We start from the raw sequence: 15,876 nt of genomic DNA on the forward strand, positions 1-15,876 counted from the left end.
GCGCGGTGAGCAGCCGAAAAGGAAGAGCGACGCGCCCCTTCTCTTTTTGCCAGGTGTTGGACTCGACTGACCACGAGCGCGATTTCCTTCAGAGTCTATAATATTAGTATTAATAAAAAAAGGGGCCGCACGCCGCGACTCTCTCAGCGCAAGAGAAAAAGGGCTCAGCAGCAGTCTTGCTTCCACGCGCGTGGCCCAGCGAACTCAGCCTTTTTTCCTCCCCGCGCCCCACTCAAACAGACGCGTAAAGTGAGCCAAGAAGAGAGCAACACTCGTATCTGGATTGCATGGTGGACTCGGGTCCCGATGCATCATACAGGCAAGCCGGTGACGACGGATCAGTGGCCCTGGTTGAGCGTGTTGAGCACCGCCGAGTAGGCCGCCTTCTTGTTGTAGCTGCCGTCCCACAGCAGCGGGCTCTTGTCGCTTCGCCACGACAGATTGTCGCTCACGCCCCACACGGTGATGCCCACGCAGTTGGACTGGGCGAGGCAGGCCGAGGTGGCCTTTGCATAGTCCGACGCCGCCGCACCCGCAATGTCGAGCTCGGTCATGGCGCACTCGGGTGCGGCCGAGCATACTGCCTTCATCGCAGCGCCCACGCCCGACGCATCTCCAAACGAACCCGGTGCAGCCAGATGCGACTGCGACCCAATGCCGTCGATGGGAATCCCCTGACTACGCCACTGCTTGACCTTGCTCACCAGTCCTGTCAGCTTCGGATACGTCGAAACATCCAAGCTATTCCCGAAACATGTCAGCATTGCTTTCTCTCTCGCTTTCGCACAAGGGAAGGGAGGGGACTTACTTGTAGTCGTTGATGTACAGCTTTGCGTTCGGGTCGGCGGCACGTGCAGCTTCAAACGCGATCTTGACGTACGACTCGCCCAGCACGTTGTAGAAGACGCTCTTGCGCATGGTACCGTCCTCGTTAAAGATCTCGTTGACCACATCCCACGCGTACACCTTGCCCTTGTAGCGTCCCACAAGCGTCGAGATGCGCTGCTTGAGCACGTTGGTCAGATCCGTAGGATCCGTGATCGCCTGCACCCACGACGGCAGCTGCGAGTGCCACACCAGCGTATGTCCACGGATCATCTTGCCGTTGGACGTGGCGTAGTTGACAAGCGCATCCGCTCCGCCAAACGTAAACTGCCCGCGGCTAGGCTGGGTCGCATCCCACTTCATCGAGTTTTCGGGTGTCACGCAGCCCATCTCGCTCTTGATGATGTTCGACACCTGCGAGATGGAGAACGTGCCCTGGTCCGTGGCCGTGCCAAAGTAGCGCCGACCGTCGGCCTTGATGGCAGCGTTGAGCGTAGTGGCAGCACGCTCCTGCAGCGTGGGCGCCTCGGCCGGGATCACCGACGCATCCACAGCGCTGGCGGCGACCAGCGTGGCGGAAAGCAGGGCTGCAAAGTTGGTCTTCATCGTAAGGTTTGTTTGGCGTTTTGGGTCCTGTTCGATGGGTTCCTTTGGGTTCGTTGGGCTAGGTACTCGAGCAGATACGACGACGTCGTCCCTTTATACCTTCCAAGAGCTTGATGCTGGGTACAGCATTACAGTGAGACCGGCAAAGTAGTGTCCGGACCATGTACATTGCAAGGGCCACCTGCCGGTGGTGCTGCTACAGCGATAACCGCTGGGGTTCAAGTCTGACCTGGCCCACGATCAGCTGAATCACGCCGAGCTTCCATCGCGGCACGATGCTGCAGTAGGCACCTATGTGACACCGGCGACCCTGGTGCACAGTATCGCACGCTGGCTGTCCGTGCGCTGCCTGACAACCACACGCCCATTATGGTTAGCGCCAAACCGGTTCGTTGGAGCGCCACGGTGCAAGCATTACGCTTCCAGATGCATGGCCTAAGCGAAGCGGGGTTGTGCATAAACGCGATTCGCACTGCAACCCTTTTCGATCAACTTAGGCTCCGAGCCATCCCTGCTGTCTGTCATGCTTCGGTATCCTTCGCGGTTGCCTCGTTACCACGCATCAAAGCTGTAGCGACTAGGTTGGTTGTCAGAGCCAAAGCTTCAGCCATGCGCAAAGACGCCACGCCGAGATGAGCGCGAGGTGACACGCCTCGTGGCTGAAACGTCGCCGGTCTGCATCGGCTCCCCGCACAGCACTCAGCCGAAGCTCGCTTCTCGACTGCACCCCATAGATTCCCGCGATCAAGATCCAGTCGGACTCACCAGTCACACCACTGCGAAGAATCGGAGGGCCATGTCCCGTTCTGTGATTCTTCCGGAACTGCGACACGAAACACTGCTTGGTTGCACGATGCACTGCACCGTCCTTAGCTCAATGTTACAGAGCGCCGATGGAACCCTGAACGTAAACCTTGTCGTCCTTAGCACCGCTGCACCTCCATTCCGCCCCTGTATTGTCGACGGCGATCTGTGCCTCGAGCTGAAGTGGCAAAATCATAGGCCGCTTAAAGTGCATCTCGATCCACCAACGCTTTCCCTTGCTAGTGTCGGTAATCTCGCGCACAGAACCTGGCCCAGAAGCGGACGAGACCAGATGCAGCAGGTGCGCTACGACATGGTTGCCGTGCGCGATCTTGCCGCGGAAGCCGAACAGGCGCGCGAGCAGCGACGAGACGTGGATCGGATTGTAGTCGCCGCACACGCGGCACCATGCGCGCGGCGAGGTCGAGTGCATCTTGATCGTGCCCGTGCTCGTGTAGTCCGCATCCTTGCGCGGTCGATCGAGTGACTCTGCAGGTGGTGGTGCTTTCGACCGCGGTGCAGACGGTCCGAGGGCGAGAATTGTGATGATCTGTCGCATCACCAGCTTCGATCCAGAAGACGCAGCAAAGACGTCGATGTGGATGTCGAGCTCAACGCCTCGGCGGGTGACGCGCGCAAGATTGTCGCTGCCACCGACGCTGGCGTGTGCTGTGAGTGGCTGGTCGGTATCGAACGTGGCGTGGAATTCGATGCGGTTGCGCACGTTGACCGCCCCCAACGGCGAGACGGGCAGACGTGGATGCACGACCAGCAGCAGCATGAGCTGATTCGTCACGGCAGCCAGCACGAACTCCTCCGCCCCCACCTCGTTCTCCCCTGCAGCGCCGAGTGACTCTCGATAGGCTGCCTTCTGCGCGTCGCCGATGCGCACGGGACAGCGAAGCTCGAGCCGGGGCAGCTCGATCTCGTCGCGACCCTGCACACGCAGACCGCGCCCCAACACGCTTCTTACCGCTTTCGGCAGCACTCCGGCGAGGAGGAGGAATGCGCGGTCGGCCCAGCCGATCTCGGTGGGTGCAAAGTCGAGCTGCCATCCGTCGGAGCGCGGCGGAGCACGCAGCAGGAACGAGAAGAGCGAGCGCACATGCAGACCACTCAGCGCGTAGGCGGCCGCACCGACTCCAAGACCAACTCCGATGCGGCTCATCGCGAGTGTCAGATCGGACCGCATGGTGGGATTCACCGACAGGCCCGGGGTTAAGGTTCAGAGCCAAGATAGTGTTGCGTGGTGGATGAGGCAACGGCAAGGGTCCAATGCGGATCATCCGCAGCGTCGGTGGGAAACCGGCAACTCGCAGGTTCCGTGTCCCGGACCCTGCAAAGCAAAATTCGGCGCTGTGCCGACTTCACCTCGTAGCAATGCTTCACCCTCATTCCCACGCTACCACGCTGAACAATGGGTCAAGTGCCGTGATCACAGTGCGATCGATCGATCATGCTGCGGTGCCCAGTCTCAGACTGATCTTTGAGTCGGAAGACGTCCGAGCTGACGGTGCAGCGTGGGTTGCGATCGGATCTGCCGCGCTTCACACGCTTCACAAACTCGGCCCATGAGACCCGGATTGATTGCATGGCCGTCAGAGCAGCTACGACTCGCCATCTACACCGCAGCAGCTGCCTGGCTGGCTCCGCTGCTCCTATCCGTCAGCTTGACAGACAATTTCTTGAGGCGCGTCGAGACAAACACGTCGCGCAGGCCGTCCTCGAAAGCGACGGGGTCGAAATCGCTCGTCGCCGTCATATCGAACCTGCGCACCAGGTTGGCAATGACCAGTCTTAGTTCCATATACGCCAGCAGCTTGCCGACGCAAACAGTCGCGCCGGCGGAGAACGGCACAAACGCACGTCGGTCGAAGCGCTCCTCCCTCTCGGGGTGCAGCCATCGCTCGGGGCGGAAGACGTTGGGTGCCGGGCTAAAGTTGCGTGCATCGCGCTGCATCGTCCACGTCGGAATGGTCATCACCACATCCTTGGGTACCACCATCTTGCTTCCCGACGCCAGTGGGACTATGGTCGAGCCGCGCGTGTTGACCTTCTGCAGCCCGCCGGCAAGAGGAGGGAAGAGACGCATGGACTCGTTGATCACCGCATTCAGCAGCGGGCATTCGCGGTCGAGACGGGTAAAGTCGCTCAGCACCGTTTCGTAGTCGGTGCCAAACACGAGGTCCAGCTCGGCACGCAGCTGCGTTGTCACCTTGGGATGCTGCAGCAGCAAAAACAACGTCATGGCCATCACCGTCGACGACGTGTCGCTGCCGGCAACAATGATGAGACGCGCCTCGGCAGCCAGCTCGGCACGTCGGCCGTGGTTGTTGCGCATATTGTACTTGTCAAACGTCTTCGAGTGTTCATCCGTGCCTTCCTCCTCGGCACTGGCTTCGTAGAGGAATTGCATGATGTCGGCCTTCTGTCCATGGGCGTCCTTGTCTCGCTGCTCGAGCAGCTCCATGACCATGCCCGCGTACGCGCCCTTGGGCGTCGGGATCTGGCGCGTCACTTCGATCATGTACGGCCGGTTGTTGACCACCTGCTGAAACTTCATCAGATCCTCAAGCTGCTCCAGAATCGGCGACAGCTTGCCCTGCTCGAGCAAGCCCAGATTGCGACCAAAGCCGACCTCGGAGATCATGTCGAATGCAAAGAACATGCCCCAGTCGTCGATGTCCATCGCCTCGTCCGCGTTGGCGCGTTTGGCCAGCTGGCGCAGCATGATCTCCATGTTGTTGACCAAGGCGCCTTCGTAGCCCTTGAGTGCCTTGGCGCTGAACGCGGCGTCCCACGTCTTGCGTCGGCGCTGGTGCTCGGTTCGGTCGGTGAGGTTGATCAGGCTGCGCATGATGTGTGGTTCGCGACCACCGGCTGCGCTGTCGTACCAAGGTCCTTTCCAGCACTCGCTCTTGGCCGCACTGATCGCCGCGACGGCATCGGGAGAGTTGATGCTCACCTCGCAAGGTCCCGTACGCACCACATCGCCGTACTCGACATGAGCCGCATGCACCGCTCGTGGTCGCAGACCCTGTCGATCGATCCCAAACGTACTCCACTTGGACAGAGCCCAGGATGTAGGCCCGGGAATGTCGGCGATCCGGTGAAACTTGAGCCGATACACACCGATGCTCGCCAGCACAAACACGGTGTATGCCACCACATCCACGATGGTGGCAAACAGCGTGCCGACGATGCCCGAGTGAAGGTAGGTGTAGCGCACCGTCAGATCGAGCGCAAACAGCCCGACATACAGCTTGGCGATTTGCTCGGGCCACAGATCCACCAGCCGAAAGAGGAGCAGATGCGATGCGAGCGCAAGCGTGCCAATCAGCACAAAGCGGTCGTCCACCAACAACGATGGCTTCTGCGCGGAAGTCGACGTCATCGCGGCTGTCTAGTTTGGAGTGTCAGGAGGAGGGAGGAAACGTGAGTTGGGACATTGATGGCAGGGGCAGGGCGATACATATAGCCGCCTGCCCGAGCTGCGTACCTGTGGCCCAAGCGCCCGGCCACAGCGTCGAATGCGCGCCGGCTTAGCGAGGGTCAAGTCAGGGCAGCAGTACTTTGCAGACAGTGGCTTGGATTGCCAATCCCCGAACTGTGCAAGGCTCATGCAAATCGTCGGCGCGGCCGGCTGGCGAATGCACGCACAAAAGCTTGACAGATGCAGGGCGCCGTGCGACTGAGACATGCCGTTCCGACAGACGACAGCTGACATGCGTGTTGGAGCCCCAGCCTCGGAAAAATCCACTGCTGCACACGCACGCACCCGAGGGAAGCGGAGATGCAATTCGCTCTGCCGACGCTCGATCCCGCGCTCGCTCTTCGAAGGCCGTTGCAGGTTACCATCCTCATGCTTCCTTTGTTCGACGCTCGAATCACGCTGGCTTTCTCCGATGGCCGTTGTTGCGCGAGCAGTCCCTGCTTCGTCCTCTCGCACGCTCGCCATAGCTCAGCTTGCCGCCAGACAGCTGCAAAGAAGAGACGATCGTCGAATTAACAGCAACCACTTCAACATCACGAGTGGAGAGCAAGGATGGGACCAATGCCCCAAGAAGGGCCGGCGGATGCAGACCTCCTCGCCTAGTAGTAGGCCCTGGATCCGGAGCGGGTCGATTCGTTGTACTCCCTTGGATTCTCTGCCTCGACAACCTGAAAGACGAGCTGCGACAAGAGGCTCTCGCTCGTCTTCCACCACGACCGCATCTCGCCGCGATCGTACACCTTCTCCGAGGGCAGCACGAGCTGCGGCAGCACCGGCGCAAACGTCGGCGGCTTCACGTCTTCCTTCGTCTCGAGCGCATCCTCGGCCGCGTCACTGGCGCCCTTCTTCTTCTTGGCCGTCTTCTTGGCCGGCGGCTTCGGAGGCTTCGGCGGCTTCGTCAGGCTCAGCTGGTAGGTCCGATGGGCTTGGCGAGCCTGCCGCATCTTCTCCTTGGCCTCTTGATAGGGATGTCCTTCCCTGCGGTAATAGCGAATCAGCAGCATCTCCACCAGATCGCTCACCACCGCCTCGTTGCCTCGGCCGCTTGTCTTGAGCACGAGACGTAGGGTGTGCAGCGAGGGCATGATTTCCTGCGAGGGGCTCTTGGGCGTGGCCAGCTGCTCCTCCGCACTCAACAGCGTCCGCAGGGAGAGCGAATTGTCCGTCGAGGTCAGCGTGAGATCCTCGAGGTGGCGCAGCTTGCCGATGGCGACATAGATCTGCTTCTGCGCCGCGACGCCGGCAGGCAGCAGGATCTCCAGCTTCTTGAGCAAGGGACTGGCGGCGATGATGGCGGCGGCGCGTGAAAAGGTCTCGCTGGTAGAGGGCTCCAGCGTCGAGGGCCCGCGCACCGAGTTGATCCGAGCCTCACGGAGGGCGGGAAACTCGCAGTCGAGGAAGATCTCGCTCCAGAGGGCATTGAGGCGACGGAGCTTGGGGAAGACGAGAGGCGAGCTAGGAGTCCGCTCGATTCCGTAATCGCCAAGGTTGACGGTGGAATGGTACCAGTCGGAGCCAATGTCGTCCCACCACTCGACCAGCGTGGGCGCCGCCCGCAAGAGACCCTCGACAAAGCTGAGCTTCTTCTGCCTCTTGTACGCCATCGAGCGCACGACCCGGAGCCCCTTCATGTGCGATGTGAGCGGACCGTAAGGCAGATCCGACCTCGAATAGAACGAGCGCAGCTGGAACGGCAAGGTGTCCGACTCGAAAGGACTCGTGATGCGGTGTGCCTCCTGAGACACCACGGTTGCTTCCGCAGTGCACGCGAAGCGCACGTCGATGTCCGTCAGATTGGGGCAACGGTAGTAGAGGCGGTCAAAGCACAGTTTCTGATCGAGCGTAGGGATGGCCACGTGCTGGAGGCTGGCGCTGCTGAGCCCGAGGACGTCGAGGATGGGCCCAACGTTGCTGGGAGTCACAAAGCCTTTGAGCCTCACGCACGTCAAGGCGCCGCGCGAGCGGCGCTGGCAGATTTCAATGGCTGCGACGCAGATCTGTACCGTGTCGCGGTGCCATCCCTCCCTGCCGATGCCCTTGATACGTTTGAATTTGAGCGACTGCCACAGCTGCGGAATGCGACGCCAGTCGTGGCAAGTGTTGGCGAGATGGAGGCGATCCGTGATGCTGAGATGGTTGGCGATCATGAGGATGAGCTCGACTGGAAAGTGGATGATGCTGATCCTTTCGCTCTTGCTCGTGTGCTTGGGCTGGCCCGCCTGGGCGATCTTGCTGCGCTTGCTCGGATGACCCGCGTTGGCCTTGGGGGTGGCCGATCGCTTCTGTCCGCGCGACTGGCTGATTCGAGCCGATCTGCGCCGCGTAGCCGATTCGGACTGGTTCGCTGCCGTAGATTCCATCTCGAGACCGTCTTCGGCTTGGACCTCCGCACCGAACGTCGAAAGAAGCTCCGCCAGCCTGGTTGCGTCTCCATAGCCCAACGTGTACAGGCGCATTGCCCCGTACGCCTTGTGACGGAGTCGCAGGCCTGAACAGAGCTGGCGAACGCCGTCGAGGTCGTCGCGGCCCGGTGCGCCCGAGGTGTCCTCGATCAGAGTCGAAGCCAGCTGCACCACCAGCTCGTAGTCCTTTCGCTCCCAGGCGGCTTGAAGATCCGAGGTTGCCGACGCCTCTTGAGGTGTGGAGGCGAGCTCGGGGAGACTCGCAATCTCGTCCATCCTTCGCTCCTCTGCCGCTTGGTCCTCGGCCATCTTGTCCCTTAGCAAGTGAGCTTTTCTGAAGATGTCCAGCTGCGATACGAGCTGCGTGATCCTGGGTCGCAAAAGCTCGACGGCCTGTCGGGCTCGGCTCGAATTTTGAGAGAGGTTTTGCAGGTACTGTTGATCGTAAAGGCCCATACGGTGGCGGAGATCCCATCGAACTTTCTCCGCTTCGGCTTCGTATTCTTCGATGTCCTCCTCAAGGATTTCCGCTCTGGACTCCAGCGCCGCCTCGACGTCGTCGTAGTCCTCAAGGTCGCAAAAGCAAAGGAGCTCAGGGTCTTCGTTGAAGAGCTGGTAGGCTGGATCGAGTTCGGTGGAGTAAGAGTCGTCTTCGCCGTCGGATGCCGGCATCACCGGGGTCACAGAGGACAAAGAGACGACCGCGGCACCGAAAGGGGATGAGTCCGAAAAGTCTGCAATGGATGCAGGGGAAGGGCCAGGCGCAAACTAGCCGCGCCTTAAGTAGGAGTTGAACCTGCACTGGACCCATGGCTGAGTCGAGCTCAGCTCTGCGCGCATGGGCCCAGTCCAGCCAAGAAGAAAGGAAGAAGGTGAGCCTGCATGCAGATGAAGCGCAGTGGGCGTCAAGCGGCATACAGGGGCGACAGACTGCGCTTTGGCCTCCAGCCTGTGCGCGTCGTGCAGTCCTGCTGGCCATGGCGCAGGTGATTGAGAGCTCCACTGCCCTGCGCCAGCGCAAGAGCACGAGGTGAGAAAGAATGTGACTGTACGAAGGTTGCGGTTGCGGTAGAGTAAAGTCTCTTGCGATTAGCCGTTTGACACATGAAGCGGCGGCGCACGGAGAGAGAAATTGCAACCGCGATGCACGGCTGCGGCGCGTCCGTGTCGACACGCGTGTTGGCAAAGGTGAGAGCGACAGAGGCTCGGTGCAGGTTCGGATCGGATACGGCCCGACAGCAGTCTCTGGCCGTCTCTCGTCGTCCCATGGGCGGCACATCCGACTGGCTTTCTGCGGTGACCAAGTTACTGCCACCTCACGGGACGCGGTCGCCTCGCAGTGCTGAGTCACTCGAACACGCCCGCGCTCTCTCTCGTGGCCGCTCGACTTTTGATGAGCGGCGTCTTTTAGCCTTAGCCTTCAGTGGACCGTGTTGTGGTGGCCGGGACCGCATCCGCGCTCGGCCTGCCCAAGCCACGGCCAACTTGGTCAGCTCGCGTCGCCATGCCTATCAACGCATTAGTCGCTTTCGCGCGGGGCGGGTGTTGTGAAAGACAGCGCAGTCGTCGCAGCAGCTTGGCCTGTATGCGCCTCTCTGGCTGAATTGGCCATCGGTCAAGTGGCCAAGCCGGCCTCGACACGAAGCAGCTTAGCTCGGACCCAGACCGAATGCGCATCTGCGCGGCCAGAGCACATGCAGGGCCCTCCAAGGGTCCGCGTTCCAACTCGACAGCTGGTACGGATCTCACAATGCACTCGCAAGAAATTTGTACTCAGAGACGATCGCGATGCCGCCCATGGCTGTCTCCCGATCCGATTCGGAATTTTCGCCGATAAAAAAGTCGGGGCCGTTTCCGGTCGAGCTGGCAAGCTGATTCGGCCTTGGCGAGCCTTCAGACACGCAAGGGGCTCCAGTAGGATTTGCTTGGGCGCCAACATCCAAACTCGTAGGCTCGGAAGTCGAACCGCCGATCCATTCGGATGCTCTCTCCGCTAAGAAAGATGGACAGGCAGGCAACGGCAGGCGTGACAGCAGGTCTGACAGCGTTTCCCCGCATGAAATCACGCTCGTTTGCGGGTACGCAAGATTCGGAGCTTTCATGCTATCGTGGTCTTTCAAATCTCTGCTGCTGTCTCGAACCTAGCTCGATCAGACCACTGCGGGGTATTGAAGCACCAACGATCAGAAACCGGTCTTGTGAGTCGGCGTGAGGCCAACCCAAGCCAATGGTGCCACCATCTTACGAGCGAGCTTCGGGATGGAAGCATAGCTCGCTTGGCCGGTGAAACGGAGCGGATGGAGGTACAAGGGCATCTAACGACCGGGTGGACGTATATGCTCGAGGCTAAGTTAGCTGCACGATGGCGCCTCGGCTACGAAAATCATCTTAGGGTGAGACCCGAAGTGCAGCATGATCGGCTTCTTCTGTGCTATCCTAGCGGGCTTTTCTTCCTAAGCGAGGCCCTGAGAACTGCAGCAAAGTTCGCATGCCGATGGTGAGCCCGTGTCCCGGATGTGTATGAACTCATTAGATCGGTTCATCTTCGTGCGATCGTTTGTTCGTTCCTTGGCTCGTTTGGACCTCGGATCGAGGACGAGCTGCTCCTCTTCTGGCCCTGCGCCTGCAGCTGCAGCGCACATCCATATCATGGCAACCCCGACGCTCCCCCACGGCGCGTACGACCGTCGGCTAGTGTGTTCCAGCCGCTCGGCTTCGAACTCGGTCGGACTGCTTTCCCCCGCATCAAACGGCGGCCGGCTTCTGCATCCGAGTCCGCTCCAGGACCCTGCCAGGATGGTGCTGCACCTATTGCAGGCCAAGAGGGACGCCTCTGCAGCCTAAGCGAGCATGAAAATGCAGGCGCCAGGATAGGGCCAACATGAGACATCGTCTCGATGGATCGATCGTTGGATCGATTGGGGCAGCCATCGCCTATAAAGGCCCGCCATCCAGCCCACAAGAATGTGCTTGCTAGAAGCATCAAGCGACCCCACTCTCCCTCTTCCACCCCTCCCTCCGCCTCCCTCCTCGTTTTCTCAACCCGGCCCCTACCTCGCTCCTCCCTTGCGTCTCCCTCCAATCACTTTGGAACGATGCGAGTGTCCCTGCGTTCCATCACCTCGCTGCTGGCTGCGGCGACGGCGGCCGTACTTGCGGCACCGGCGGCCGAGACGCTGGACCGTAGGGCGGCGCTGCCGAACCCTTTCGATGACCCCTTCTACACGACGCCATCCAACATCGGCACGCTCGCCAAGGGCCAGGTGATCCAATCGCGCAAGGTGCCTACAGACATTAGCAACGCCAACAACGCCGCATCGTACCAGCTGCAGTATCGCACGACCAACACGCAGAACGAGGCGGTGGCCGACGTGGCCACCGTGTGGATCCCGGCCAAGCCCGCCTCGCCGCCCAAGATCTTCTCGTACCAGGTGTACGAGGATGCCACGGCGCTCGACTGCGCTCCGAGCTACAGCTACCTCACTGGCTTCGACCAGCCCAACAAGGTGACGGCGGTGCTCGACACGCCCATCGTCATCGGCTGGGCGCTGCAGCAGGGCTACTACGTCGTTTCGTCCGATCACGAAGGCTTCAAGGCCGCCTTTATTGCTGGCTACGAAGAGGGCATGGCCATCCTGGACGGCATCCGCGCGCTCAAGAACTACCAGAACCTGCCGGCCGACAGCAAGGTCGCTCTCGAGGGCTACAGTGGCGGTGCGCACGCCACCGTGTGGGCGACTTCGCTCGCTGAATCGTATGCGCCCGAGCTCAACATTGTTGGTGCTTCGCACGGCGGCACGCCTGTGAGCGCCAAGGACACCTTTACGTTCCTCAACGGAGGACCCTTTGCCGGCTTTGCCCTGGCAGGTGTTTCGGGTCTGGCGCTCGCGCATCCGGACATGGAGAGCTTCATCGAGGCCCGATTGAACGCCAAGGGTCAGCAGACGCTCAAGCAGATCCGCGGCCGTGGCTTCTGCCTGCCGCAGGTGGTGACGACCTACCCCTTCCTCAACGTCTTTTCGCTGGTCAACGACACGAACCTGCTCAACGAGGCGCCGATCGTGAGCATCCTCAAGCAGGAGACGGTGGTCCAGGCCGAGGCGAGCTACACGGTGTCGGTGCCCAAGTTCCCGCGCTTCATCTGGCATGCGATCCCCGACGAGATCGTGCCGTACCAGCCTGCCGCTGCCTACGTCAAGGAGCAATGTGCCAAGGGCGCCAACATCAACTTTTCGCCCTACCCGATCGCCGAGCACCTCACCGCCGAAATCTTTGGACTAGTGCCCAGCTTGTGGTTCATCAAGCAGGCCTTTGACGGCACCACGCCCAAGGTGATCTGCGGCACTCCCATCCCTGCCATCGCAGGCATCACTACGCCCTCGGCGGACCAGGTGCTGGGCTCGGACCTCGCCAACCAGCTGCGCAGCCTCAACGGCAAGCAGAGTGCGTTCGGCAAGCCCTTTGGCCCCATCACACCGCCCTAGTCGCAGTGCACTTTCGGATGTTCCTCTGTAGTTCCCACGGTCGATGCTGACCTTCAGGGATCACGAGTGACCTCGGAAGAGCCGAGGTCCCGACTCTGCTCCTTTTTTATAATAATACCGTCTGCAATCAATGCAAAGGGTCCACAAGAGCGAAGCGTGCTCTGAGAGTGCGTTGAGAGTGCGTTGAGATACAGGAGTGGCAGCGGAGCGGGAAATCTTCTCGGACCTCCCGAAAATGAAGCGGCTGACAGCTGAAAACCAGAGCAAGCGCGGGGTTTGTCGCACGGACTTCGGGGCATTCCAGCTTTGCCGGAGCCCACCATCTCTGGGCGAACTGGCACGCGTCGCAGCAAAGTCGTGCGTCTGAGCGCTGCAGCATGAGCCGAAACATACGAGCTGCCTCGCCATGACAGCCAGCAACAATCGCCCGACGTTCGGCGCAGCTGCCGAGTCCGTCGCGGCTCAGCCGAACATTGCGAGGACAGCTCCTCCGTATAAACGCCAGCGAGTCGAGCTTCCCTCCGACCCTACTAGAGCCCAAAGCAGCCGAACGCAGACGGAAGCGGGTGGCTCGCCCAAACGAATGCTTATCGCATCGCCCGCAGACGTACGCTCACCTGCACGCGCTGCAGTCGCCACGCCATCATCTCCCTCCACGCCCGGGCAACGCCGGCCGCCTCCGCTGGCCACCAAACCTCCGCAGCCGCCTTCCAGCGCGAGTGCCGGTAGGCTCGGCCCTTTGCCCGTTGTTCCCGCTCGTAAGCGCAGATTCACTCGCAGTCGCTCGGGTTGCGCCACGTGCCGCGTCCGGAAGATCAAGTGCGACGAAACACGTCCGCACTGCCACCGCTGTCTCGAGGACGACCGACAATGCGAGTACTTTCATTCTACCAGCTCGGCACGTGTCGAGGCGGCAGTGAAGGCCCAAGCCGAGCCTTCCAATGCTGACCCATATCCAACTGCGGCGGCGGCCAAGTCGGCGCGACTCTTCCAACACGGACAGCCACATCATTCGCCTCGCCAGGCATCCGATCGCCTTTTACGACCCGCTTCAGCGCATCAGCATAGCTCTATACCCACCGTTACCGCCGGCACGGCTGGTGACATCACCTCGCCAAAGCATCTAGATGACTGGCTCGATCTCTTGTGCGCTTCCATTGGAAACGACATTCCGCACGCCAGCGGCTCGGCCCTCGCTGATGCATCCCAGCCCGCTGTCAAGAGGGACGACCAGCTCAGTGACGCCTCTCACCAGTCGACTGCGCTACGATTCGTACACAGCGTCAGTGACACGCAGTCAGATCGCTCTGCTTCTCGAGATCGACTCAAGGCAGCGCGCCACCGTCGTTCAACCGCTGCCGCTTCCGCTATCGCCGACCCGACATTGGCTTCCGCAAGCGCCGAGGCGCGATCCCCCAACTGGCTTGACGACGACTGGCTGTCAACATGGACGGCCTCTTCCGACGGCCCCGCCGGCATCCAGCACACCTTTGATGCAGCTTCCGGCACACCAGTCTTGGCAAACACCACCGCCGCGCGTCCGGGCCTGCAGCACATACCGGAAGCCGAGCTGCAAAGGCGCATCCGCGAACTGTGCGTAACGCGCATCCAGCTCGAGTCCGTGTCGTTCTTCTTCAACACCACCGCTCGCTGCTTCCACCTGCTCTCCGCCGACACGAACGTATGGCGCATCTTCTTCGCCCAGCTCGCTGCCGAGTCTCCCATGGTGCTCGACCTCGCAGGCTGCCTCGGCCTCACCCACCTCAGCCTCACCCAGGATCATCGCAAAAAGGGCCTCGCCCACGCCCACTTTTCGCGCTGCAAGACCGAATGGGACGCCTTTGTCGGCCAGTTACACACGCCAGAGCTCATTGCGCTCGCCGCAGCACAGGTCAACTCGGCTCATCGCGCACTCGAGCTGCTTGCCGGCACCATCCTCATCGCACACATTGAGCAGTTCAGTCGAGGCTTTGCTACTAGCTCGCGAGCCTACACGGCTCTAGCCATCACCGTTGTTCGACAAGTACTCGCAGGCACGCCAACCGGCACACCGGCTTCGTGGTGGGTCAATGAGCTCGACCACGGTCCAGCATCGGCCTTCCGCTTTTTTGTGCGCATTTTGCTCTGGTGGGAGACCATGTCACGGACCATGGGCCCTGCCAGCGAGCAGGGCGATGTGCTCGACATCTTTGAACATGTCTATCGATGGGATGAGTCCGACAGCCGCCAACAGGATCCTATCGAATGCTCCACTCAGTGCGTCGTAGGCTGGCCGCTGGATCTGCTCGAGGCCGTCGAACGCATTAACCGCCTCAGCGCCGTTCCCGAGATAGCGGCTTTCGTGCCGCAGCCTGCTTCTTCCGTGCCACTCGTCATGCCGTCCGGATCGCTGTCGCATGCTCTCGAGGGCCACGTGACGCTCGAAGTGCAGCTGCAGATCGATGCCATCGAGTCTCAGATCCGACTTTCCAGGCCCATGCCGCTCACCCAAGACGACAGCCTTGCCGCCGAGCTGCGCTATCTCATCTTCGAATGCCTCCAATCAGCCTCGCTCGTCTACTTTTGCAGGACGCTGCTCAAGTCGACCGATGCGGTGTGGTTCGAGATCGATAAGGTCACCCGATTCCTCGAGCGCAAGCAGCAGCGTCTTGGCGCAAGCGGCGAAGGCAAACACGCGGGTCCCTCGGATCCGACCGGCTCTACCCACGGCGACCTGCAGGTGGCCCACGCCATGGAGACGCGAGGAAAGTGGTGGATCCGCGCACCGGACGGAGCTTTAATCTGGGCGTACTTTCAGTGTGCCTCGGAGATCTTTGGCGAGCTGGATGCTTCGCTCGACGCTTCGCCGCTCGCTGGACCGCTTGGCGAGCGTCCCGACCAACGGCGTCAATTCGGCCGAGGAGATCCCGTCAAGCTCGCGCTAGGCTCCGACATCGTCATTGGTGCGGACGCCTATGACAGCTTTGCGCGATCGCGTTCCGAGCGCCGGCAGCGCTGCCGCGGCTCGTTGCTCTTGTGGGAGAAATTTGACGAGATCCAGTGCGTCTTCCTCTGCCGGCAGCTGCTCAAGGCCGTGTGGGATGGTCGCGACCTTTACGAGCACGAGATGCGCCGTAGGATGCGTCTCAGCAAAGGATCCAGCTCGCAAGCGTCGACGGATGCTTCTCAAGACATCGGCCGATACGATCAGGCGACCGAGCTTGCCAACATCTGCCGACAACGACGTTGGCGCCAGCCTCTGATCTTTTGAAGGCGAGCCCTC

The 15,876-nt window shown here is 61.0% G+C and overlaps 7 protein-coding genes across 7 annotated transcripts; 3 read left to right on the plus strand and 4 right to left on the minus strand.

The window, feature by feature from the left end:
* Positions 1-338: 338 nt before the first annotated feature.
* On the minus strand, positions 339-1,431 carry PAN0_009d3891 (glycoside hydrolase family 10 protein; the record flags this gene model as incomplete). Its single annotated transcript, XM_014800850.1, has 2 exons — positions 339-741; positions 809-1,431. 2 exons carry the CDS (start codon positions 1,429-1,431, stop codon positions 339-341), a joined length of 1,026 nt encoding a protein of 341 aa, XP_014656336.1.
* Positions 1,432-2,311: 880 nt separating this feature from the next.
* Positions 2,312-3,403, minus strand: PAN0_009d3892 (maoC family dehydratase; the record flags this gene model as incomplete). Its single annotated transcript, XM_014800851.1, has 1 exon — positions 2,312-3,403. One exon carries the CDS (start codon positions 3,401-3,403, stop codon positions 2,312-2,314), a length of 1,092 nt encoding a protein of 363 aa, XP_014656337.1.
* Positions 3,404-3,856: 453 nt separating this feature from the next.
* On the minus strand, positions 3,857-5,962 carry PAN0_009d3893 (high nitrogen upregulated cytochrome P450 monooxygenase 2; the record flags this gene model as incomplete). Its single annotated transcript, XM_014800852.1, has 3 exons — positions 3,857-5,634; positions 5,735-5,776; positions 5,896-5,962. 3 exons carry the CDS (start codon positions 5,960-5,962, stop codon positions 3,857-3,859), a joined length of 1,887 nt encoding a protein of 628 aa, XP_014656338.1.
* Positions 5,963-6,327: 365 nt separating this feature from the next.
* On the minus strand, positions 6,328-9,398 carry PAN0_009d3894 (uncharacterized protein; the record flags this gene model as incomplete). Its single annotated transcript, XM_014800853.1, has 3 exons — positions 6,328-8,898; positions 9,049-9,132; positions 9,252-9,398. The coding sequence occupies 3 exons, from the start codon at positions 9,396-9,398 to the stop codon at positions 6,328-6,330; spliced, it is 2,802 nt and encodes a 933-aa protein (XP_014656339.1).
* A 1,252-nt stretch (positions 9,399-10,650) lies between these two features.
* Positions 10,651-10,974, plus strand: PAN0_009c3895 (uncharacterized protein; the record flags this gene model as incomplete). The annotated part of the gene is made up of 1 exon (XM_014800854.1): positions 10,651-10,974. One exon carries the CDS (start codon positions 10,651-10,653, stop codon positions 10,972-10,974), a length of 324 nt encoding a protein of 107 aa, XP_014656340.1.
* A 251-nt stretch (positions 10,975-11,225) lies between these two features.
* Positions 11,226-12,614, plus strand: PAN0_009c3896 (secretory lipase; the record flags this gene model as incomplete). The annotated part of the gene is made up of 1 exon (XM_014800855.1): positions 11,226-12,614. The coding sequence occupies one exon, from the start codon at positions 11,226-11,228 to the stop codon at positions 12,612-12,614; it is 1,389 nt and encodes a 462-aa protein (XP_014656341.1).
* Positions 12,615-13,020: 406 nt separating this feature from the next.
* PAN0_009c3897 (uncharacterized protein) lies at positions 13,021-15,864 on the plus strand (the record flags this gene model as incomplete). Its single annotated transcript, XM_014800856.1, has 1 exon — positions 13,021-15,864. One exon carries the CDS (start codon positions 13,021-13,023, stop codon positions 15,862-15,864), a length of 2,844 nt encoding a protein of 947 aa, XP_014656342.1.
* Positions 15,865-15,876: the final 12 nt, after the last annotated feature.

The sequence above is a fragment of the Moesziomyces antarcticus genome (genome assembly GCF_000747765.1).
Source record: "Moesziomyces antarcticus DNA, scaffold: scaffold_v10009, strain JCM 10317, whole genome shotgun sequence".
NCBI classification, from domain to species: domain Eukaryota; kingdom Fungi; phylum Basidiomycota; class Ustilaginomycetes; order Ustilaginales; family Ustilaginaceae; genus Moesziomyces; species Moesziomyces antarcticus.